This window comes from Ovis aries, chromosome 14 (genome assembly GCF_016772045.2).
Source record: "Ovis aries strain OAR_USU_Benz2616 breed Rambouillet chromosome 14, ARS-UI_Ramb_v3.0, whole genome shotgun sequence".
In the NCBI taxonomy this organism is placed as follows: Eukaryota; Metazoa; Chordata; class Mammalia; order Artiodactyla; family Bovidae; genus Ovis; species Ovis aries.
The window spans coordinates 51,543,942-51,569,950 of NC_056067.1; the positions used below are offsets into that span (position 1 = coordinate 51,543,942).

Genomic DNA, 26,009 nt, shown 5'->3' on the forward strand with positions numbered 1-26,009 from the left:
GTACCTCATTTCATAATCACAACTCAGTGACGCTGAAAGTATTGCCCCCATTTTACAGAGGAACACACTGAGGCATGGATTGTGGTATCACTTGCCTTCAGTCAAAGCGCTGCGAGGGTCAGACTCCAGAATCCACGATCACCTTTCCTAGTTAACCTGTTTTTGCCCAGAGTTCATGTTCGTCAATGTGGATATAATAGCTATAACTTCAAAGGACTGTCTTAAGAATCAAATGAAAGAAAATCAAAAAAGGACTTTGTGCAGTGCCTAACACCTTTCAGGGTCTTCCCTGCTGGCTCAGACAGGGAAGAATCTGCCTGCCAATGTGGGAGACGCGGGTTCGATGCCTGGGTGTGTAAGATCCTCTGGAGAAGGGCCTGGCAACCCACTCCATTATTTTTGTCTGGAGCATCCCCCGGACAGAGAAGTCTGACAAGCTGCAGTCCACGGAGTCACAAAGAGTCAGAGCCCACTCAGTGGCTGAGCGCACTGCACTAGCGCCTTTAAGACAGTGTGGGTTCTGGAGACAATGTGTCTGGCCAAACAGTTACCACCCTAAGCCTACTACTTAACTCAGTAGCCATGTTTGGCAGCTGCTAGACTTTGTCATCTCTCAGGATAGTCTCGATTATGCTACAGTAACAAATAAGTTCCTAAACTCAGTGTTTAAAACAACAAAGTTGTATTAGTGTTGGGGCCTTTAATGGACCGGGACCTGGCGGTCCGGAGGTGATGATAAGAAAGTGAAAGAGAGAAGGAGGCTGATACTCCCTGGTTTTCAAAGTAAACCAATCAAATCCTTGACACAGGACTTGCGTCTCTCAGGAAGGCACCGGGCGCCCTCTCGAGGTGGGGTGAAGGCACAGGGCGCCTTGTCAAGAGAGTCTTAGAAGCCCCAGCAGGAGAGTGAGCCTGACGGGTCTCTGCACTCCAAGGAATCAGCTGAGGAGAGAGAGAGAGAGAGAGACAGAGACAGAGAGAGAGAGGGAGAGAGGGAGAGAGGGAGAGAGGGAGGGAGAGAGAGAGAGAGAGAGAGAGAGAGAGAGAGAGAGAGAGAGAGAGAAAGACACGGGGACTGAAGTTCTGATGGAGCAAAGGTGCTTTAATGATTTCCCTGTGAGTATTGGGCTTCCCTGGTGGCTCAGACGGTAAAGCGTCTGCCTGCAATGTGGGAGACCCGGTTTGATTCCTGGGTCGGAAAGATCCCCTGGAGAACGAAATGGCAATCCACTCCAGCACTCCTGCCTGGAAAATCCCATGGACGGAGGAGCCTGATAGGCTACAGTCCAGGGGGTTGCAAAGAGTCGGACATGACTGAGCGACTTCACTTCACTCTGTGAGTATATAAAGGCTATGGTACAGAAGTTTCTTTCGACAGTGATAAAGGTCAGAAAACCAAACGTACAGTACCCGTTACCAAGGGAACAAGGGATGATGATGGTCGCAAGGTCAGGAGACAATCCATATCTCAGGAAAGGGGATCGAGACTGAGCAGTTTTGTCGTAAAGAGCATGTTTACTAAAGGAGATTGAAGTCTGTCTCACACAATGACCATAGTTCCTGGGAGCATCGTGCTGTTCCGCTTAAAAAGAAACACACGACTTGTGAGAAACAGCAGCTAGGCATCCACCTGTTAAACATTCCCTGACGTTTTCCCCTTATTTGTTTATAATACTTGTAAAAAGAGTTCTGACCATTAGAGTTTGTTTAGTTTTAACAGTTTTGCCATGAATTTTGGTAGCGCTAGATGACAAATCACCAAATTAAGACAATCCCCAAAATTACAGTTTTAGACCCGATGTTGTGAGTAATGCTTTGAAACTATCCGCGTGGGTCTAGCCCGGATAATTGATCAGCTAGTTGTTCAGCTAAAGTTTCCAAATTAGTGGAAGAGGGCAGGTTATTAGAAAAGGTTTCAAATTTCTTTGTGTAATAATTGTACTTTCAGAGAGGCATTATCATGTATGCTTTGTAAATGAAATTTGATTTCTTCCCAGTTGTAGGCACTATTATTGAAATGAACAGGAGTAACGCAAAATTGAGTAGAATTCCAATCATAGTTTAGGATCACCTATTTTTGTACATCTATTAATTGATCTCCAACCCATTTGATTGCTGTTTTTAGTTCCCGTATTTCATCTTGAATATCCTCATCTATCTGAGCCTGAGTGGCCTGCATAGTATGGGGATCTTTAGTCCAATTTTGAATAAAATTATGTGTTTGAATTGAGGTTTGTAAAGCAATACCAGTGACAGCAGCAGCAGCTATTAATGCAAATAGCTGTTAATCCCAAAATGCCAAAAATCAGCCATCCACTGAATCGTTTAGATCGTTGGAGCAATTTAGTAAGTAACCAGGAAGCAAGTCCAGCCATGGGACCTTCTTCCCAGGGCCGGTGGAGATTTATTGGTAACCACAGATTATGTCGAGATCAAAGAATCAAAAGGGAGTCATTTCTCAAGGAAATAGAGAAGTTAAGACAAGTATATAATTTACCATTTATGCAAGTTACAGAACATAAAGTCTTACGGAATTGTAAATTTCCTATAGCTACAACAAAAGGAAGTGGAACATAGGCTTGCATAAAATATGATTGATTATACTGAAAGAAATAATGGCTATGGCTACCACTAGTCCCTGTGAAATGTCCAGTCCAAGTCCCAAGTTCCTCGGTGTTTGCAGCAAGTTTCCAATGTCCCGTTGCTTAGGCCCAATCTGTTCATCAAGAATGATTTGAGGACGAGGGAGGACCATTCCACTGTCAAGCCATCCAAGAAGTCCTCCGTCATGGTAATGCTCCATTGTAGTATTAGTAACCGTCCATGCCGTTTGAGTAACATAATCACACACGTTCTATTAATATCATCTGAGCAGTTAGATAACCACATACCATGGGGTCCTCAATCGACAATTGTATGATTAGCCATAAACATTAATTTTCCTGATTTGGCCTGACATTTGTCCCAATGAACAGGAATATATTTAAAGTTCTTATTAGTAAACTCTTTGCATAATGTTCTTTGTTCTTTCCCTAACTCTTTCCCTAAAGTTTCAGTACTATAAACATGGTTCACGGACAAAAAAAAGGGTAGTAAATAATCCAAGCAGTGTCCGAAAGTCCTCTTTTAGAGGCAGGGCGAAAGCCCAAGTTTGTCGGCTAACATTTATGCATAATTTTGTTGGGCCCATATACAAAGGAAGGCCTTCATAACCTAGAGAGATAGTAATTAGTTTTTCTTTTTTTTCAGGATGAGAGGGCCCCTCCAAGTTCCAAGGAGCGGACGTATGTGTTGAGTCATTAGTAGATACGATTGGTCCTATATCTGTCCATTCTGTGACCTACAATAAAAAAAGGGGAGTTAGGTATGTAAGCCCAATAAGTGTGATCAATCAAGTCAGCTGCAGCGGGGGAAACAAAAGCAAGCAAAGCAAGCATAGTGAAGAAAAATATTTTCAGGATTCTGAGGCATTCCCTGTTGAGAAATCAGATTTTCAGTTTGATGAGTAAGCGTTTTTCTGTCCTCAAATAGGGAGATCATACGGTCGATGACATTGAGTACGGTGCTTTTTGGAAATTTTTAAAGTCACCATGGCTTGGATTGGCATTTCTTCCTCCTGAGGTTTTTGTTGTTTCGTTTCTAGTCTGAATGCTGGGGGGCCCCTTAGGTTAAATCTTCTGAAGAGGAAGTTATATGAGTTTGTTGGATCCATCTGGAGAAATAGAAGCATATCCCTTTCCCTGTAAGATTAGTTTCTTAGATTTCCACAGATTAGTTAACCCGTCTTGATAGCAAATGGGTAAAGGAGGGGAGGTGTCCTTTAATGTTTCAAAATGTTTTTCTGCTTTTGTCAAAATATCTCCTTGCAGTAAGTTTAAAAAATTTAAAATAAATAAAGCTATATTAACAAGAGTTATAGAAAGAAAGGAAAGCGATAATGATGAAAACATTGTTAGGAAATATTTCAGTCCAAAAGAAAAAAAAAATCATCTAGAAATCTGTTTGGGACTGGTATTTGGCTGTGGTTTTGAATTAATGGGTTGATTTTCTCTTCATTCAGTATATACATTTTTCCTGATATAAAAAGAAATGGGATCTGACTGTGTTTTAAGTGGTTTGTGTTATTTGGGGCAAAGGATTAGGAACAAACATTCAAATATTTCTTCCTAAGAGAAATTCTTGAAAGTTGATGCAGAACAACTTGATAAATGAAATGTTGCTCATATCCAAATATATTTGACCTTGTCCTTGGAAAAGAAATGCAGCCTGGCAGCTGTTGAATCTCTCTGTTCAGTGTGTCAAGGAAGATGATTATACTTTCAAGACAGACCTGAAAAGAAGGCGAATATTTTGCACTTTTGATATTCTTAGGAACAAATAACTTATTTGGCAAATGGGTGTCCTTTTTACGTTGCTTTTGTTTTGTATGGTGAAACAGGCATTGAAGTTGATGTTATTTTAAGAATCTTACAGACTGGAAACAGAAATAAAGCTATATTGACAGTAGTTATAGGCTTAAAAAATATATTGCGTCAGAATCTAGTAATGTCTGCTCTGGTAAGGAAAAGTGTTCCTGTGTATTTTTCTTTATTTAATTTTCCATTTGTAGTTACAGTGTGTAATGTGTTTGTTTAATTACATCTTGTGTTTGCAGATGATAAGGAATGTTTGTAATCTGTTTAATAGAGAACGAATGTAAAAATTGTTTAGAAATATAGGTAGGGCCATTGTCTGTTTTTATAGAATTAGGTATTCTCATTACTGCAAAGTAAGCTAACGGGTGGGTTATAACATGTCGTGTAGTTTCACCTCGGAGAGGTGTGGGCCCTATAAAAGAAGAATTTGTATTGATTGAGACACGTAAGAAGGAAGAGGAAGGAAGTTCAGGGTAATGAGTTAAATCCACTTGTCATAAAATTTTCTTTCATTTGTCATAAACCCTTTTGACATTTTTGTATTCATCATTTTATTTGCCATTTCTTATATCTTTTTATTAAAAGCATATATCTTATTTTTCTTTAGCAATTATGAAGTGTCTTATATGTTATTATTTTTATAGATTGGTGAATAAACTATTAATAAATAAATATAAATATATAAATACCACACAAATATATTATAAATTATATAAATTATATAAAATATAAATGTTTTGTTATATGTATTAATAATTTAAAATCTCTTAAGTTTTTCTATAAGAAAAACTTTTTGTAAGAGGAAGTTAGTGTTCAGTAATTAATTTTTAAAATCTTATTTCACTTGGAAATGACCTAGCTATTTAATAAACTTTTATTATTTAGTTTAGTATAAGTCCAGAAACTTAAGTTACTCCAATCCTAAGAGATTATTTTAGATTATAATAATAGATTATTCTATTAAAAATATACTTATTTTTAATAGAGTTTATCTAAAAGTTTTCATCTTATTTACATATATATATATATATATATAAAGAGTTATCTTTTTGTTGATAAATTTAGTTTACCTTAAACTTAGGCACAATAAAAGTATTATGTAGTGTTGATGATTTAAGACATGTCTCAATTAGATTAGCAAACAACTATATTTAAATTATATGTATTTAAATAAACATATTTAATATTGAATATTTTTCAGTTCATGTTAACCTGAATTTAAATAGAGCTTATTAACTTCATATTATCCAAAAACAAAGACATATATTGAGACAGAGATAATTTTAGATAGATAGGCATAGTTTTCTGCTTGAAATTTAAAACGTCTTTTTGTTTTATTTTTTAATTTATTTATTTTTTGAGTTCCACCAATTCGTTCATGGCTGGAGTCCTAGATCGAGTGGGCTGTGTTTCCCAAGGACATGATAAGAGTTAATTTCAGGTTTTTTCTTAGGCCTGTTTTTGTTTCCCAGGCAGAACTGGAGCTCCAAAAAAGTAGTTTAACAAGTTAACCTTTTCCTAACTGCATGTGTAAGAAGAATCGGTTTTGCAATTTCAAAAAAGATTTTATTTTAATCAATTTTATCTGGAGTCTAAAGAATATCATGGCCATTGAGTGTCAAAAATACCATTTCTCATTTTTGTAGTTACAGTATATTATTAATGATATATGCATGAGGGAATTGCTGTCATATAGGATGTAAAGCCTTGGCTATAAAATTTTGACAAATATTTAGACTGTTAAGCATACCTTGAGGTAACATAGTCTATTGAAATCTTTTATGAGGCCCGATGTGATTAGGACAAGGGAGACAGAAAGTGAATTTCTCCCAGTCTAAAGAGTGTACAGGTATATTTAAAAAGCAATCTTGTAAATCAGTAATAATAATGTGCCAACTTTGAGGAAGAGTGGTAGGTGATGGGATCCCTGGTTGTAATGCATCTATAGGTTTCATAGATGCAGTGACTTTTCTAAGGTCTGTTAAGAGACACCATTGGTTAGATTTCTTCTTTATAATAAAAACAGAGTTCTAAGGAAAGTAAGATTCCTTGATATGTTTCAATTCTGTGTCTATAAGTTCTTTAGTAGCCTGTAATTTATCTTTCGTAAAGGGGCCATTGCTCTGTCCAAATAGGCTCATCATCCTTCCAAGTTATTTTAATAATTGCTTTGTTTGTTAAATGAGCAGTGGCCCCTAGGAACAATGTGGAATGTGTATCTGAGTTTGCCATTGCTTAAGTAAGTCTCTATTAGATTAAGGGGTGCCTTTGTCACATAAGGTCTTAATGTTGTAGGTTGGCCTTTTGGCCCTTCATATGGGTGGATCTAAACATTTTGATAAATGTCTTGTACTTTGGTTTGAGAAATTCCTGCAATTTGGCGAGAGACCTTTTGTATAGGCCAGGATTTGGGCCATAAGTGTTTGGAAATAATAGTAATACTAGATCCAGTGTCGAGGAGACTAGAAAATCTTTTATTATTAATTTTGATATTTATATTTGGTCAGGCATATTCAGTTACCAGTGATGTCCATAAGGATTGTTTTTGATCTGTACTGCTGAATCTGCCTGTCTGTACATTATTAGAGGAGTTAATAGAAATGTAAGGCAAAAGAAGTAACTGAGCAATTTTGTCCCCCTTTTAAAATTGCCATAGAATCTGAGATGACATCCTAATTTGAATTTCTCCTTTATAATCTGAATCAATTATTCCAGGGTGAACAATAATTCCTTTAGAAGCCAAACTAGATCGACCAAATAAAAGATTGAAGTTTTGTGGGGGCAGGGGTCCAAAAAGTCCATAGGTACTCTAGAAGGGACTGCTTAAGGGTAAAGGAAAAACCATCTAGGGCTGGTAGCATTGCCGGATGTTGAGGGTTTGAGGGAAAAGATAGAATTTGCCCCTGGTTTTTGTTGTAGGGGACCTGGAGGGTCCCCTGTTTGGAGTTCCCTGGAATAGGTTTTCCATCAATATCAAATTTAAATTTACAATCTTTGCCCCAATGCATTCCTCTAAGGCAGTGAGGGTGAATTCTTGGAGGTTTTTTATTAGCCTTCTTAAGGTAGTCCCTTTCTAAATGGTTTTTATCTCTACATGTAAAGCATCCTTCATTTCCCTTTTTAAAGGTAGTAGCCATTGTTTCAGCTAGCATTTGCATCTTTTGAGTTTCTGATCCTAGATTGTGACAAGCCTTCAGATAGTCAATAATAGTCCCAGTTTCACGAATTGCAGCGATAGATCTTTGACATTCCTGATTTGCATTCTCATAACCAAGTAATTTCTCTAGCTGTTCCTTGGTTTCTCCTCCGATTACAGTACGGGAAATAGCAGTTTCTAATCTAGCTAAAAAATCAGCATAACTTTCGTTAGGTTCCAACAAAGGAGAGACTTTTGGAGTTGCGCCTGTTGGCGGAGGAGGAGCATATGGAACGGCCGGGGCGGGGCTAGTAAGACAATTTTGAAATATTTTGTTGTTCTAATTGGGCCTTTTTTAAAGTTTTATCATCTAATTCATATTCATGTGGGAAGAATTCTGTTGTTGATAGTAGGAGGGCTAGAATTTACCTAGATGGAGAAGCTCTATACAGTCAACAAAAACAAGACTAGGAGCTGACTGTGGCTCAGATCATGAACTCCTTATTACCAAAATCAGACTCAAATTGAAGAAAGTAGAGAAAACCGCTAGACCATTCAGGTATGACCTAAATTAAATCCCTTATGATTATATAGTGGAAGTGAGAAATAGATTTAAGGGCCTAGATCTGATAGATAGAGTGCCTGATGAACTATGGAATGAGGTTCATGACACTGTACAGGAGACAGGGATCAAGACCATCCCCATGGAAAAGAAATGCAAAAAAGCAAAATGGCTGTCTGGGGAGGCCTTACAAATAGCTGTGAAAAGAAGAGAAGTGAAAAGCAAAGGAGAAAAGGAAAGATATAAGCATCTGAATGCAGAGTTCCAAAGAATACCAAGAAGAGATAAGAAAGCCTTCTTCAGCGATCAATGCAAAGAAATAGAGGAAAACAACAGAATGGGAAAGACTAGAGATCTCTTCAAGAAAATTAGAGATACCAAGGGAACATTTCGTGCAAAGATGGGCTCGATAAAGGACAGAAATGGTATGGACCTAACAGAAGCAGAAGATATTAAGAAGAGGTGGCAAGAATACACGGGAAGAACTGTACAAAAAAGATCTTCATGACACAGATAATCATGATGATGTGATCAACTAATTTAGAGCCAGACATCTTGGAATGTGAAGTCAAGTGGGCCTTAGAAAGCATCACTATGAACAAAGCTAGTGGAGGTGATGGAATTCCAGTGGAGCTCTTTCAAATCCTGAAAGATGATGCTGTGAATGTGCTGCACTCAATATGCCAGCAAATTTGGAAAACTCAGCAGTGGCCACAGGACTGGAAAAGGTCAGTTTTCATCCCAATCCCAAAGAAAGGCAATGCCAAAGAATGCTCAAACTACCACACAGTTGCACTCATCTCACATGCTAGTAAAGTAATGCTCAAAATTCTCCAAGCCAGGCTTCAGCAATACGGGAACTGTGAACTTCCAGATGTTCAAGCTGGTTTTAGAAAAGGCAGAGGGACCAGATGAAATCAAATTGCCAACATCCACTGGATCATGGAAAAAGCAAGAGAGTTCCAGAAAAACATCTATTTCTGCTTTATTGACTATGCCAAAGCCTTTGACTGTGTGGATCACAATAAACTGTGGAAAATTCTGAAAGAGATGGGAATACCAGACCACCTAACCTGCCTCTTGAGAAATCTGTATGCAAGTCAGGAAGCAACAGTTAGAACTGGACATGGAACAACAGACTGATTCCAAATAGGAAAAGGAGTATGTCAAGGCTGTATATCGTCACCCTGCTTATTTAACTTATATGCAGAGTACATCATGAGAAACGCTGGGCTGGAAGAAGCATAAGCTGGAATCAAGATTGCTGGGAGAAATATCAATAACCTCAGATATGCAGATGACACCATCCTTATGGCAGAAAGTGAAGAGGAACTAAAAAGCCTCTTGATGAAAGTGAAAGAGGAGAGTGAAAAAGTTGGCTTGAAGCTTAACATTCAGAAAACGAAGATCAGGGCATCTGGTCCCATCACTTCATGGGAAATAGATGGGAAACAGTGGAAATAGTGTCAGACTTTATTTTTTGGGTCTCCAAAATCACTGCAGATGGTGACTGCAGCCATGAAATTAAAAGGCGCTTACTCCTTGGAAGAAAAGTTATGACCAACCTAGATAGTATATTCAAAAGCAGAGACATTACTTTGCTGACCAAGGTCCGTCCAGTCAAGGCTATGGTTTTTCCTGTGGTCATGTATGGATGTGAGAGTTGAACTATGAAGAAGGCTGAGGGCCGAAGAATTGATGCTTTTGAACTGTGGTGTTGGAGAAGACTCTTGAGAGTCCCTTGGACTGCAAGGAGATCCAACCAGTCCATCCTAAAGGAGATCAACCCTGGGATTTCTTTGGAAGGAATGATGCTAAAGCTGAATCTCCAGTACTTTGGCCACCTCATGTGAAGAGTTGACTCATTGGAAAAGACTCTGATGCTGGGGAGGGATTGGGGGCAGGAGAAGAAGGGGACGACCGAGGATAAGATGGCTGGATGGCATCACGGACTCGATGGACTTGACTCTGAGTGAACTCCGGGAGATGGTGATGGACAGGGAGGCCTGGCGTGCTGCGATTCATGGGGTTGCAAAGAGTCGGACACGACTGAGCGACTGAACTGACTGACTGAGAATCTACCTTGAAATGGCCAGAAATCTATAGGAATATTTTTTCCTTGCTTGGCAGCTCATTCAACATTTTCTTTTACCTGCTGCCAAATTTCTAAATCAAAACTGCCTTTATCAGGGAATCAAGGATTACATTTAACCAGTGTTTGAAAGTAAGCCTCTATTCAGTGGCGCGAAACCAAAAGTCCCTGAGCTTTAGACGAATGGTGAAGTTAAGTAGAGAAATGATGGGACTTTCCACCCGTATAACCCATGTCTTAGTACTTACCGATGTCAATAGGTCCTGACCTCCGTAGGTACCAAGTCTCTCCAACCAAATGCCACGTATACCAGAGTCCCTGTTCTGGGGCGCCACTTGTTGGGGTCCTTTAATGGACCAGGACCTGGCGGTCCAGAGGCGATGATAAAAGAGAGAAGGAAGCTGATACCCCCTGGTTTACACAGAAAACCAATAAAGTCCTTGACACAGGACTTGCATCTCTCATGAAGGCACCGGGCACCCTCTCAAGGAGGGGGTGAAGGAACAGTGTGCCTTCTCGAGGGAGTCTTAGAAGCCCGTGCAGGAGAGTGAGCAAGACGGGTCTCTGCGCTCCAAGGAATCAGCCGAGGAGAGTGAGAGATAGAGAGCGAGGAGAGTGAGAGATAGAGAGCGAAAGACAGACACAGGGACCCAAGCGCTGATGGAGCAAAGGTGCTTTAATGATTTCTCCGTGAGTATATAAAGGCTGTGGTACAAGAAGTTTCTTTCGACAATGATAAAGATCAGAAATCAAATTGTACAGCACCTATCACCAAGGGAACAAGGGATGATGATGGTCAAAAGGTCAGGAGACAATCCATATCTCAAGAAGGGGGTTGAGACTAAGCAGTTTTGTCATAAAGAGAATGTTTACTAAAGGAGATTCAAGCCTGTCTAACACAATGACCCCTGTTCCTGGGAGCAGCATGCTGTTCCACTTAAAAAGAAACAAAGGACTTGTGAGAAACAGCACGTAGGAATCCTCCTGTTAAACAGGCCCAGACATATTAGTCTGTTGATGCTGTAGTAATGTTGTGTAAAAAACCACGTCCAAATCGAGACTTGTGAAAAGAAACATTCTTCTTCCTAAGTGTTTGTAGGTATCTGGGGCGGCTCTGTTTCTGGCTGTGCGCTGGTGGGTTTGGCTCCCGTTTGGGAGGAGGACTCTAGTTCTCCTCCGTCAGGTTCCAGAGCCTTCTGGGATTGTGACTCCCTGGTTAACGTCCTTCTCATGGCAGCTGACAGGGGCACAGAACCCAAGTGCACCAAAGGTCCCTGCAGAGGTTTGGGGGTGAGCAGGAGACCATCCTGCACACGACCCCAGCATCCCTCCTCTCCAGGGACCCTGGAGTCCTCACCCTGGATCCCTCCTTCCTCAGACCCAGAAGTCTAGGCTTCCATCTCACAGAGTCCCAAGCATCTTCCACCCCTCTCAAACCCCAAAGACAGACCCACAACAGAATTGCTACTTTTTTATTCACTCCTCCAAAAAACACCACAGGCAAACCCACCCTTGATTCTCTGGGCTTCATGGTTCCTCACCTCAATGGACACACATGTACCGTTATCCAGACAAGGAGAAAATTCAGCTAAGCTGATGCCACTTTTGGACCTCCTCTGCTTCTGCCAGTGGCAACACTGAGTTTCTTTCCTTGAATTTCTGCCTCAAGGGCCTGCCAGCCTGCAGGTGGCACGTAGACTCACTCTGAGTTCAGCTAGTGATCCCTCCACAAGGGAGTCTTCAGTCTATTCTGTTTGGATGCTCCCAGAGACAGATGCAGCCCTACCAACTTGCTGCCTCCAGAACATAAAATTCAACCCTTTTAGAAGCCATGATTTAAAAGGCAACCCTTGCAAAAGATAGGTGTCACACCCAAGGGTGCCAATATACAGCTATGTGAACGAGATCAGCACAATGGACAGTGACACAGGAAACCAACACAAGGTCTTGGTTTCTGAGATTTGATCCAGGCAGGAGGCCCCTTGGCAGGAGGGTAGTCAGAATTTGGAGCAGGGAAGCGCAGGGTGGAGATGTCAGACAGGGCCAAGTCAGAGATGGTGTCAGAGAGGAGGGCACCCTGAGCCAAGGCAAAGGGTGAGACTAAAGTTTGAGCTCCCCGAGTTCTGGGCTTCCAGGAGGGCTTGTGAGTCTATTACTGTGCACGAGAGAGCATGCAGATACAAGTGAGCCTACATGGAATGCTCACGATAACTCTGCAGGTAGACGCCATCTGCTGGGCCACTTGTAAAAGGCCACCCCTATTGTCAAAGGGCTGTCTGGCCTTAAAGCAACGCAGATGGAATTCCTATTCCCCAAGAGGGACCAAAGGGTCTCCAGTTCTCTCAGACAGACCCCAGTTCCCTCCTCTCCATGGAGACCTTCCACCAGCCATGAATTAAGAAGCAAGGACCACAGCCCTCTGGGGAGCCAGGATTTCTGAGACTCCAAACAACTCTCTTTCTCCCAGTGACGATTCAAAGCCCACTTTGCATGCAGGCCTATCCCCCAGCCCCGGAAGCCTACATCTTATACCCTTTGTGGCTCAGAAGCCCAAGGAGTTCAGCTCCGTGGGGAACCTAGACCCCCCTCCTTCAGATCAGAATCCCCAGTGTGAAGGAGACCGCCTTCATCAGCAATCAAGGCCTCCACCTCCTCCTCCACAGGGGGACTAGACACCTATTAGATTTACTTTCTACTCTTGAGAGACCAAGATAGCCCCATTCCAGGAGTCCAAACTCCCTTGAGGATTTCCATAGTCTGATGGTACCCAGAGAAATAAGGAATCCCATCCCCAGAACTCTATTTCCCTTCAGGACCCAGAAATCCTGGTGACCAGACGTCGCCCACTCCAGGCCCTAGTCAGAGCCCTCATTCCCTTCAAGCACCCAGGATTCTCACTGGCGGACCCCTCACTCTGCGATCTCTCAGGCTCAGACATCCCGTACTAGAGTCTGGACCCCGTGCCCTCTCCCTCTCACCGGGTCTTGAGTCCTCCGACCCTGGCAGAGCCAGATAGCTGGGACCCTGGGCACACGCGGCAGCCCCGGCCCTCAGCCCAGCTCTCACTGCGCGGGAACCTACGGCGGCAGCACTGCCTCGTGTTCCCCGCGCATCTCGTCCAGCGCCTGCACGAGGACGGCGTGCGCTGCGCGCCATGGATGCTGTGGGATGCTGGGCCCAACTCTAATCTCCAGCTGCTCCTCGTCAGCTCCTCCAGCAGGGGGAGTGAATGAGCGAGCGAGCAAGCGAGAGAGCGGACTGCTGCAAGGCTGGTGAAGGGAGGCGGGATCATGCAGGTCACGTGTTCAGCACCCCAGGTGTGCTTTGAGGCCGCTTTGCTAGCGGAGGGGTCGAGGGGGGGTCGCGCAGGTGAGTCCAGGTTGCAGTGTCCCAGGACCTGCAGTACTAGCCTCACCGCACGTTCTCAGGCTAAGACCAGAATCAGCTGGGGATCACCCCCTCCTCAGGATCTGAGTTTCGGCCCCAAGGGTTCACCTCCAAGCTTCAAAACACCCTCATTTCTGTAACTGCAACCTCTTCCTTTCCTCCTCCAGCCCTAAGGGTGGCGGCTGCTCCCAGCACTTGCTTCTGTGTTCTACCCGCGTCTTCTGTCCTCTTTAGTCAATGGTGGTGCTTTAGTCACCAAGTCGCCTCCGACTCTTTGCGACCCCATGGAATGTAGCCCGCCAGGCTCCTCGGTCCATGGAATTCTCCACGCAAGAATACTGGACTGGGCTGCCCTTTCCTCCTCCTGGAGATCTTCCCACACCAGGAATCCAACTTGTATCCCCTGCATTGAAGGCAGATTCTTCACTGACTGAGCCACCTCCTTACTAGTTCTTTATATTAATTCTCTGGTAAACTAACTGCTGTGATTTCCGCCTGCTGGTGGGACCCTGACTGATACAATGGGTGGCACTGATGTTGGTGTCTGCCTTGTCAACTGATTCCAAGTGGCACAGAGCTTGATTTTCAAAAGGCTCTAGGTGGCGGGAATACTTTGGCCATAGGATGTGACGATCTGACTCACTGGGGAAGTCCCTGATGCTGGGAAAGATTGTGGCAGGAGGAGAAGGGGGTGACAGAGGATGAGATGGTTGGATGGAATCACCGACTCAACAGACATGAATTTGAGCAGACTCTGGGATATAGTGAAGAAGCGGGAAGCCTGGCGCGCTGCTGTCCATGGGGTCTCAAGGAGGCGGACAGGACTTAGCGACTGAAGGACAATGTGGCAGGAAGAGGACGGGAAGGGAAACAGCGCATGAGCGCCCACTCAGGAAGACAGGCCTCTCAGGAGCCGCCCCTGGACTCTCAGAGCGCAGAGCGGAGCTCTGCTGCGGGTAAATGAAGGAGAAATGTGCCTTGTGGGGGTGTCCGTGGGTGGCCTTAGCTCTGCAGGGACAAGAGACAAAACATGAAAACTTCTCTCTGCCTCTCTGCAGACTCCTAGCCAATACTGGCTTCCCTCGGGGCTCGGATGGTAAAGAATCTGCCTGCAATGCAGGAGACCTGGATTGGATACCTAGGTCCGGAAGACCCCCTGGAGAAGGGAATGGCAACCCACTGCAGTATTCTCATCCATGATCTCTACTGTCAACGATTTGGAGCAAAAATACTAAGTAACTGTCAGTGCGAAAAGACCCAAGTTGAAAGCTCTAAGTGGTGCTGTATACGTAGTACCACCTGGCGCCAGGGCAGATCGTCTTTAGAGGAATGTACTTCAAACCAGCCCCTCAAAGAATTTCCACCAATATATTACCCTAAGTGGAATTAACACACACACACATACCATTAGGCATCAGAAATTAGGCTGCCATGATTAAGGGTCGGTAGAACCCACAAACAGCAGACCCAGACACACAAAGATTGCATATATTGATGGGGGAAATCTGGAAAGAGTGACAGACTATATTTCCTTTGGCTCCAAAATTGCTGGCACGGTGACTGCAGCCATGAAACTAAAAGACGCTTGCTCCTTGGAAGAAAAGCTATGACAAACCTACACATCATATTCAAAAGCAGAGACATCACTTTGCTGACAAAGGTCTGTATAGTGAAAGGCATGGTTTTTCCAGTAGTCATGTACAGACATGCTTTCAAAGTGTGGTGCTGGGGAAGACTCCAAGGAGATCAATCCAGTCCATCCTAAAGTAAATCAACCCTGAATATTCATTGGAAGGACTGATGCTGAAGCCCCAATACTGTGGCCACCTGATGTGAAGAGCTGACTCATTCGAAAAGACCCTGATGTTAGGAGGGCGTCCTCGGTGGTCAGATGATAAAGTATCCACCTGCAACGTGGGAGACCTGGGTTCGATCCCTGGGGTGGGATGATCCCCTGCAGAAGGGAATGGCTGCCCACTCAGTGTTCTGGCCTGGAGAATTCCACAAGCAGTCAGTGGGCTTGGAAAGCGTCAGACACACCTGAGTGACTTCCACTTTCACGGATGCTGGGAAAGAGTGACGGCAGAAGGCGAACAGGGCAGCAGAGGCTGAGAGTTTAGATGGCATCGTGGGCTCACTGACTCAATGGACATGAGTCTGAGCAAACTCCAGGAGCCAGTGAAGGACAGGGAAGCCTGGCGTGCTGGGGTCCATGGGGTCGCAAAGAGCCGGCCACGACTAAGGTACTGAACAACAAACTGATATTATGAAACACACAATATACAAGTAAGTGGGTAAGAATCCCCCTCCAGTGCAGGGCGCTCAGTTTCCATCCCAGGTCTAGGAAGATTCCACATGCCTCAGGGCAACTGAGTCCAAGCCCCACAACTACTGACTCCAGGCACCAAAGGCCTGTGCTCCGCAGTAAGCAAAGTCTTTGTGTGAGAAGCCCGTGCACAGCAATGAGAGTAAGTAAACTCCACTCGCTGCCACGAGAGAAAGCGCACGCTCAGCAATGAAGACCTGGTGCAGCCAAAACTGATAAATAAAGTGTAGTAACTGGAAGGAATGATGCTGAAGCTCAAATGCCAGTACTTTGGCCACCTCATGCGAAGAGTTGACTCACTGGAAAAGACTCTGATGCTGGGAGGGATTGGGGGCAGGAGGAAAAGGGGACGACAGAGGATGAGATGGCTGGATGGCACCAAACTCAATGGATGTGAGTTTGAGTGAACTCCTGGAGTTGGTGATGGACAGGGAGGCCTGGCTTCCTGCAATTCATGGGTCCCAAAGAGCCGGACACAACTGAGTGACTGAACTGAACTGAACTGAATAATAATTTTAAGAAACCTCAAGGGAATGAGGAACTATTGACATAAGCGTTTCCAGCCTCTGCAAACATAAAGTCCTGAGATGACCATTCCACATTTTAGGTAGATAAGAGGTGAATAATAAAGATCCACATACCAGATTAGATACAGTTTTAGCCAAAAATGCATTGACTTTCTCATAATTAAAAGATGGAATTCTGATCTGAATCTCTTTGCCAAGAAGTTTTTCTTTTTAATTGCCCCAAGATGGTTGATTTTATGTAAAATTTTAATCAAGGAGGCCATTAGACTGGGTGATTCTAAAGCCTTAGGTAGCTTTAGTAAACCAATCAAAATTTAAGCCTGAGTTGATGAACTCCAATCTAACAAAATGAAATCAACTAATCATGAACAGCCAAGTCCCTCGATTTTCTCAAGTAAGAAAATCCTTTCAGGTCCAGGGAGGTGGGATGGACTGGGAAACTGGGACTGACACCCGTATACTCCTGATACCCTCTTGGGCAGAGATGGCTGATGAGAACCTGCCGTACGGCGCGGGGCGCTGCACTCAGGGCTCTGTGCCGACCTAAATGGGGAGGAAATCCAGGAGTGAGGGGACATGTGTGTACCGGCAGCTGATTCACCTTGCTGCCCAGTGAGAACCAACACAACACTGTAAAGGAACTATATCCCAATAAAATTGATTAATTTGAAAAGTTCACGCTCAAGCCCATTAAATAATTGCTCTGCTTCCATGTTTTCTCTCTGAAATCTTCTGTCCTCCTACCCACAAAGCACCTCTAATCACTTTTCAGTTTTGGCTGTCTGATTTGAATTGTCTGCCTAAATGAACTCTTCAAACTATAATGTGCTGCAGTTCACCTTTTACAACTGATAGGACCTTTATTTTATTATTACCAATCTTTTTGGTCACACTGCACAGCTTGTGGGATTTTAGTTCCCCAATCAGGGACTGACTGAACCTGGGCCCCTGGCAATGAGAGAGTGGCGTCCTAACCACTGCACCACCAGGGAATTCCCTAAGACCTTTAGAATAAGAATGTGCGTTCAAGGAAAACCTCATTGGTTAGAATGTACTTTGTAAGGTGGAAAAAGCGCTGGTTAAAATTCAACACACGTCAGTTTAAACACTCGTGGGTGTTCCATGGGGGCCCAGTGGCTAGAGTCTGCACTTCCTTGCAGGGGCCTGGGCCCGATCCCTGGTCAGTGAACTAGACCCTGAGCCAAGTGCAGCTGCAACTAAGGACTGGCCCAGCGAAATCAACACATGAGGCCTGGCGATGTCAAGGGTCAGTGAGGGCGTGTCGCTCACAGACTGCTGAAGGAAACGTGACGTGGAACAACCACTTTGGAAACCAGTCCATTTCTAATAGGAAAGCAAATCTGCCTCCATGCTAAGTCAGTTCAGTTGTCTTCAACTCTTTGTGACCCTATGGACTGTAGCCCACCAGGCTCCTCTGTCCATGGGGCTCTCTAGGCAACAACACTGGAGTGGGTTGCCATGCCCTCCTCCAGGGCATCTTCCCAACCCAGGGATCAAACCCGCCTCTCCTGTGTCTCCTGTGTTGCAGGCAGATTCTTTACCACTTACTTACTGAGGCAAGTAAGTCCTAGAACTAAGGACTGAAGACCCTGCAATTTGACTCTTTTAGATGGTTACCCCAAGGATATCTCTGTACAGAGCCTTTACAAGAAGGCTCACAGCAGCTGTGTTCATAGTAGTCAAAAAGTGGTGGGCAGTTCCCTGGCGGTCTAGTGGTGAGGGCTTCTCACTTGCACTGCTGTGGTCTGGGTTCAGTCCCTGCCTGGAGAACTAAGATCCTAAAAGCTGCGAGGTGCAGACAGATACAGCCACCAAAACGTGGCAACAGTCCCGAGGCCTGACGTCGAGATCTCTGCTTCCGGTGAAGCTTCTCAGCGACAAGGTGGAACAGACCACTAACGCACACACAATATGTGAGACCCCGTGTTCCCAGCTCCACCAGACTCTGCTAAACAGGCTTCCAACCTGGCACCACAAGCTCTCCTTGATGGCGCTATGACAAATTGTTTATCTGTCACCCCTGCCTGCAATCACATAGGACTCTGTGGATATTCCCTAAGGGTCGGGGCCTGGTTTGGTTTTGTTCACTACTGGTTCCTGAGCTTGGGCCCAGCTCTGCTGTACACTAGCTATAGCACCTTGAAGGCTCAGCTTTTGGAGCCTCAGTTTCTTTGTCTGTAAATTGGGGATGATCACCCTATGTAGGATATGCTTTACAGATGGGGAACCGAGATGCAGACAGGAAAATCAACAGCTTGCATGTCACACACAGGTAATGACTGGCAGAGAAATTCAGACCAACTGCCGGACTGCACGCCAACCGTGCTCTCCAACTCCACAACTTCAATCCTTGTGGTAAAACCTCCACATCTTGGCACTTCCCTGGTGGCCCAGGGTTAGGACTCCCAGCTTCCACCACAGGGGGCCTGGGTTCAATCCCTGGTCAGGGAACTAAGATCCCACTGCCACATGGCACGTCCGAAAAAAAATCAAGACTCAACACCTCTGCCTGGCCCAAATTAAAAGCATGGGACCCTCCATCCAGTAGGACATATACCTTTGTATTTTAATGACTAATTCGGATTTCACATATGAGTACTTCTACTTTTAACACACAGAGATGCTCCCTCGTCTGTCTTTCTTATGACAGACAAAAATTTCTGATTAAAAAATATGGAAACAACCCAAATGTCCATATGAATGGACATACAGTACATGATTCCCTACAATGGAACAGTGAAAAGGCAAGTATTAGTCACTCAGTCAGGGCCCATGCTTTGTGACCCCCATGGACTGTAGCCCACCAGGCTCCTCTGTTCATGGGATCTCCGGGCAAGAATACTGGAATGGGGTGCTATTCCCTTGCCCAGGGGATCTTCCCGACCCAGGGAACGAACCCCGGTCTCCTGCATTGCAGGCAGATTCTTCACCATCTGAGCTAATGGAATGGTATTCTGCTATAAAGAGGAATGAAGGTCTGATGCAAGTTATGACATGGAGGAAATCCGAAAACTACGTGAAGGGAGCCAGACACAACAGGGAGCATATTGCAAGGTCTTATTTATAGGAAACGTTCAGGACAGACAAATTCGGAGAGACAGAAAGCACATCAGTGGTACATACACACACTAGTATCAAGTAAATAACCAAAAGGACCTGCTGTGTAGCACAGAGAATGACACGCAATATTTTGTAATAACGCATAAGGGAAGAGACTCGGAAAACAATATTTATACACGTATAAATAAACGAATCACTGCTATACACCTGAAAGTACCACCACACCGTAAATCAACTCTACCTCAAGCTTTTCACAAAATCAGAAAAAGAAGTTCAGACTAAAATAATCACATAGTTTTTAAAATATAGGATGTAAATATTAGGATTTAAATATTAAAAAGGTTAATATCAAATGTTGATTTAAGTATACAGCAGCAATGTTAAATTCAGATTAATTCAATAAACTCATTTGAGTGAAAAACAAAAAATTAACAACTGAATTTCATGTTTTTTGCTTTTTCAAAAACGTACATCAGCAGTTGCTAAGGGCAACTGCGGGAAGAGGGTAAGGGAATGACCATTTAATGGTTCTGGGGTTTTTTCTGGCGGGAGGTGATGAAAATGTTCTGGATTAGACACTGTAATGAATGCTGCACGCTGTGAATATACCAAATCCCCTGAATCACACACTTTCAATGGTTAAAGTAATGAACTTATGTTACATGAATTTTATCTCACGAAGAAAGAAGAGAGTGTTGGGTAACTATCAGCCGTTAGGAGAAATGCTTAAGCGCACGAGACTCATCTGGGCCCAGGTCTGTGTGCACCTGTCTCAGGAAGACAGGATTCATGACAGTGGCATAAATTAGACATGCAAGGTCTGCAGACACTGAGATATCTTGTTAAAACAACTTTTCCAACATAAATATCATATGATATTGTCTCTATACGAAATCTAAAGAAAAAAAATTATACAAAAGAACTTATCTACAAAACAGAAACAGACACACAGACTCAGGAGAACAAATTCATGGTTATCAGGGCGAATGCAGAGGCGGGGGAGGAACAGATAGGGAGCTCAGGATCCACATGCACACAGAGTTATATGTAAAATAGATAACCAACAAGAACCTACTGTACAACACAGGGAACTCTACTCAGTATTCTGTGAGAACCTGAGTGGGAAACAATTTTAAAAAGCATAGATACATGTATATGCATAGCTGAATGACTTTGCTGTACATTTGAAATTAACACAACATCGTTAATCAACTCTAACTCTACCTCAACATAAAATAAAAATTAAAGGGCCTTCCCTGGTGATCCAGTGGTTAAGACTCTGAGCTTCCACTGCCGGAGGCACAGGGTCGATCCCTGGTTGGGGAACTAAGATCCTGCATGCCGCCCACTGTGGCCAACGAATTTAAAAATTAAATTAAAATATTAAAACAAGGTTCCACATCCATGAAAGGCAATGTTATGCACCATTCAGAAGAATAAGGTAGAACTTGATGCCATGACAGGACCTCTAAGATATGGTTTCTTGGAAAAAGCAAGGGTGATGCCCATTACATATTACATACTTTAAGAAAGGGGGTTCAGGTGAATCCATATGCTTCTTTGTGGACAGAGGGACCTGGGGAACCACATGAGAAGCTGCTCACGATGACTGCCACAGGAAGGAAGACCTGGGCAGCAGGAATGGGGGGATAGGGCAGGAGGGGTCGGAAGCAGGTGGCCTCTGGTGAGGACTTCCTTTTCAGTGTACACCCTCCCTTTTGTGCTCTTTTCAGTTACGGAGCCTCCGCTGGCTCCTCTGGCTCGCTCACTCCCCACTTCCTGTCTTTCTTGCCCCCACTCCAACAGCGGTGCAGAATTAAACAGGATGCTCCTGATCATAAAGAGCCCAGCAAGACCATCCAGTAACACACACGTGAGTCCCCCCTTTACACACACACCTGCGTGCTGACACGGCACTTCTGCAAACATGATGTCACCGGATTGTCACGGTGACCCTGGGCGCCCATCACATTATCCCCCATGGACAGGTGAGAAAACAGCTTCTGAGAAAGGAAACCATTGGCCTGAGGTCACAGGGAGAGTAAGAGGGAGAGATGGGGACTTGAATTCCACCTGAGATTAACTTGTCAGCCACCTGCATCTCTCTCTCAGTTGAGAATACTGCCTCTAGGCAAATGTATACTCTCTCTGGGCCCAGTTTCTGCATCATACAGGGGATAATAATAGATTTGAGGTGATGGGATTTTTATGAGGATTCAATGAACTAACCCATAGGAAGCATTTAGAATGGTAACTGGCAGGGTTTTCTTTTCTGGGGTGGGGGGCATTTTCCCAAGTTGGGCATTGAACCTGGGCCTCATGGCATGGAGTGGAATCCTAACCAGGCCCCATCACGGTTTTCCCAAACAGCTGTAACTGTGAATAAACTGTTAGCTCTCATTATTCTGACTGTACTACCTTATGGAACTATGAGATATGTAAAGTCCAAAAATCATTCACAAAATCTTGTGGCTTTGTAAATAATTCCCGGGAGGAGAATTCTCAGCTTCTCTTTAATTTGCAAAAAGGTCCACGAACCAAAACATTTTTAGAACCACTGGGTAAGACAAACAATAATAAATTTAACACAATCCGGCAGGCCTTGCCCCCAGCATCCCTCCCCAAACACCCTTACATTGGAGGGATGAATGTGGCCAAAATCCGGAAGTGGAGGACTTCCCTGGTGGTCCAGTGGTTAAGAATCCGTGCCTCCAATGGGGCAGGCGGCAGGGGGCTGGGGGCAGGTTCAATCCCCAGCTGAGAAACTAACGCCCCAAAGTGTCATGTGGTGTGGCCAAAAATTAAAAATAAAGAAAGACAGACTTCTCAGGAGATCCAGGAGCTACAACTCCATGCTCCCAATGCAGGGTGTCCAGGTTCCTAACCGTGGCCAGGTAACTAGATCCCACATGCCGTAAATAAGACCCAAAGCAGCCAAATATGAATAAATATAAAAAACAAAGGAAGTCAACATACGGACACAAAGAAGGAAGACAAAGGCGGCTAGAGCACCCACACTGGGTTCAGCTCGCAGCACCACCATGCATGAGGGGTGATAACAGCTTCACCACCATTCGACTTCCTGGAGAGCTGGATCACGCAGGGTTACACCCAGGCAGCCCTGGGAACTCACTAGCTCATTTCTCCCACCAGTTCCTTGTGCCTGATGGGAACAGCCTGTTGGGAAGTCTGTCACCATCCTGGGTCAAACTCCCCTTTTCCCTTTGCTGCCTCCAACTTCACCAAGCATGTACCACAGCACTCTGCATTCCACGATGGTCACTAGGCTGGCCACTTCACTTTGGCCCTTCCTAGGCCTCAGTTTTCCCATCTTTAAAAAAAGGTTGATTGGCTTAGATGATGAGACACCTTCTAGTCCTAAGCCCAGGGCCTTCAGAAGGCAGAATGCGTGGCAATGGTTTACTCTCTTCCAACTGAGGATGATAAGGCTCTGAAAAGAGCAGCAACCTACCTGGACCACACACGGATTCATTCCTGGCCTAGTCCCTGCATCACCTTTCTCCTCTGCTAAGGGACAGGGACCACACTGCTCATTGTCCAGGTGAGGTGATGGGGACCAAAGAGAAAGTGCCTCAGCTCACTGCCAGTTAACTCCAGAGTAGAGTGTGGACCCTGGACCTACAGATTTCCATTAAGGACATGGAGGGAAGGAGACTTCTCTGGGGGTCCAGTGGTTAACACTCTGAGCTTCCAGGGTAGGGGCTCCAGTTCGGTTCATGGTCAGAGAACTAAGATCCTTCAGGCCACCGAGAGAGGGGGAATAAAACAAAGATGGCGGGGCGGGGGTGGCTGGCAGAATGACCTGGAGTACCACAGAGATGGTCTTAGAGGCTGCCCGCCATTTACGGTGAGTGTCTGCCTTGAGAAGGTTTTCTGCACAGTAGGTCTGGAGAGAAGAATAGAAAAGGGAATGTTAGGGTTCAGAGATGAGAGCTATGTCCCCAGCTCTCAGATTAGTTTGAGAGTTCTCTCAAGCCCTCTGACATCACCCAGGTTTAACTTTCCTTATAATCCCCCCACACGCTGGGGTGTGAGGAAGAATGGATACATGTATACGTATGTCTGAGTCCCCTTGCTGCTCATCTGAAACTATCCCAACTTTGTTATCTGGCTATGTTGCTGCTGCTGCTAAGTCCCTTCAGTCGTGTCCAACTCTGTGCGACCTCATAGACGGCAGCCCACCAGTCTCCCCCAACCTTGGGATTCTCCAGGCAAGAACACTGGAGTGGGTTGCCATTGCCTTCTCTTTTCTGGCTATACCCCAATTCAAAAACCTTCTAGTGTTAAAATAAGAACCCCACACACTACCTGGAGTCCCCTCCAACATTTTCCCCTAGAAATTCACCTCTGCTCCTACCCAGGAAGCAAAACACCCCCCTTTTCTCTCAGCAAATTCCTCTATCTCACATCTCTCCAGAATTCCCGATGGCCTCCCAGAAATTCTCCTATGACCCTCCTTGCTGCTGCTGCTAAGTCCCTTCAGTCGTGTCCGACTCTGTGCGACCCCATAGATGGCAGCCCACCAGGCTTCCCCGTCCCTGGGATGACCCTCCTTAGAACTGCACAAAGTCCCCTTTGTGAAAGGAAAACCAAAATGAAGTGTGTATTGCTAAAAGAGTTCTCTAAGATGACCGGGGGGCCACGGAGGAATTCTGACCAAGCGGGTCGCAACTACAGTGGAATCTGACCTTTTGACCACTTATTGTATTCACACAGGAATCCAGAATATGTGCCAGAAACTCAAGGTACTTATCAGACTCTTATTCTCCAATAACTCAGGACAGCTTCTTCTTTAAAGCCAAATATTTCTTTCCGTGTATCACAGTCAATTAGAATTCTCTCCACACGACTTTAACAACCTGCTGACCTCTGTCCTCATAAGCCCCTGATTCCCGCTGCCAACACTCCGTTTACCGGAATCTGTGTCTCCCAAACTGCAATTCTTAAGAACCCCAATAAAGCTCTTTCTTGGCACCCCGCATACGGATTAGCCTTCAACACCTCTGAGACTCCAGAAGCTCCAGAGCCCGCTGACGAATTCCTTCACTGCTTCCACCCTCCCCCACGCCAGTGCCTCACCGAGTCCTGCCTACTGCAGGACACCACATGGCGGAGGCGGATCTCCAGCATGTCAATGCCGTGTGGGCTTCCCCCGACTCAAAAGATGCACGAAGCTCTGAGTTTAGGGGGCTCACAGGGGGTGCGCCCTGGGCGGCCTTCACTGCGCAAGCGCACGAGACTGGGGCTTTTCACCCCCCAGCGCACCGGCGGTTACGTCACCACTGCGCATGCCTAGTGCGTCTCTCCGGAGAGATGCAAGAGGCGCCGAGATTCATAGCAACGAGATTTTCCTGCCTGGCTCTGGCCAAACGGCTCTCTCGCCCCTCCTCCCAGTCACTTTCTCACCAGGCTTTCCTAGCAACCGGCTTGGCCAGCAGGATTGGTCCCCAGCAGAAATTCGCCATCCTCAGCACCCAGCTGAAGCCTGGAAAGCAAGAGGCCAGGAAACTTGAGTGCATTTTTTCAGGAAGCCGGGAGCTTACCGCAACAGGATCCCCTCTATGGCTGGCTGGCTGGCTGCTCTCCCCACGCCCAACACACACAGACACACACACGGACACACACACACGAGAAAATCTCGGATCCCTGAAGATCAGGTCTGAGACAGAGGGAGTATGTAAAGAACCTCAATAAACCACAAAGTATGTGCCCGAACCAGACACACACCCAGCCTTCCTTTTCCAGTGGGAACTCTTGGGCATCTGTCCCCTACCATCCCCATGCCCTGAACAAGCAGCCCTCTGTTCAGTCTCCAAGAGACCCAAGTGAATCGTGGGGTGGGGTCGGAGATGGAGACAGACCAAACACAGAAAAGGGAGTATGAGCCAAGCAGGCGCCAGCAAAACCAGCCTGGATTTGCTGGGCACTCACAGGTAGGGCCTCACCCACACTGGGCACCTCCCTGGGGAAGGAGAGAAGTGGGAGTGTACTGAGTCCTAGCAGCTGCTCTCCCCTACAGGAAACAAAATGACCTGATTCTGATCGTGGGCTTCACGTTAGAAAAAAAGGGGGTGAAGGCTGGGGCGGTGGAACCTGATGGAAGAGAGGGTTGGAAGCACAGACGCCTGGGGCTGCATGGAGGAGGGGGCTGGGCACAAGATGCCACTGCTCCTTTTGGATTCTGTTTCCCTCTCCCCCACTCAGAGCTGGAGAGACCTATCCCAGGGTTTACATCATCATTTCTTAGCCTAGGGGTAAGGTAGGTCCAGACCCGCCCCTTCCCAGCTTCCTATAAGAACAGCTGGGGACCCAGGCCTGCAGGGTCACTCATCCATCCATCATGAAGCCTTCCATGAAACCCGAGACCTTCCTGCTGGCCTCCGCTCTGCTCTGCACCCTCCTGAGTCTGGGTAAGTGACTAGGGCTCTGGACTCCTGGGACCCTCAAAACAAGGAGTATGAG

General features: G+C 45.2%; 1 protein-coding gene across 2 annotated transcripts in view; it reads left to right on the plus strand.

Moving 5' to 3' along the window:
- The first annotated feature begins 874 nt into the window (after positions 1 to 874).
- Positions 875 to 26,009, plus strand: part of LOC121816525 (phospholipase A2 inhibitor and Ly6/PLAUR domain-containing protein-like) — a 29,023-nt gene continuing 3,888 nt past the window's right edge. For both annotated transcript variants that reach the window (XM_042232104.2, XM_042232105.2), the window contains exons 1-2: positions 875 to 1,336; positions 14,651 to 25,957. In XM_042232104.2, coding sequence (XP_042088038.1) covers positions 25,888 to 25,957 — 70 coding nt within the window. In that variant the 5' untranslated portion in view covers positions 875 to 1,336; positions 14,651 to 25,887. The remainder of the gene's footprint in view (positions 1,337 to 14,650; positions 25,958 to 26,009) is intronic.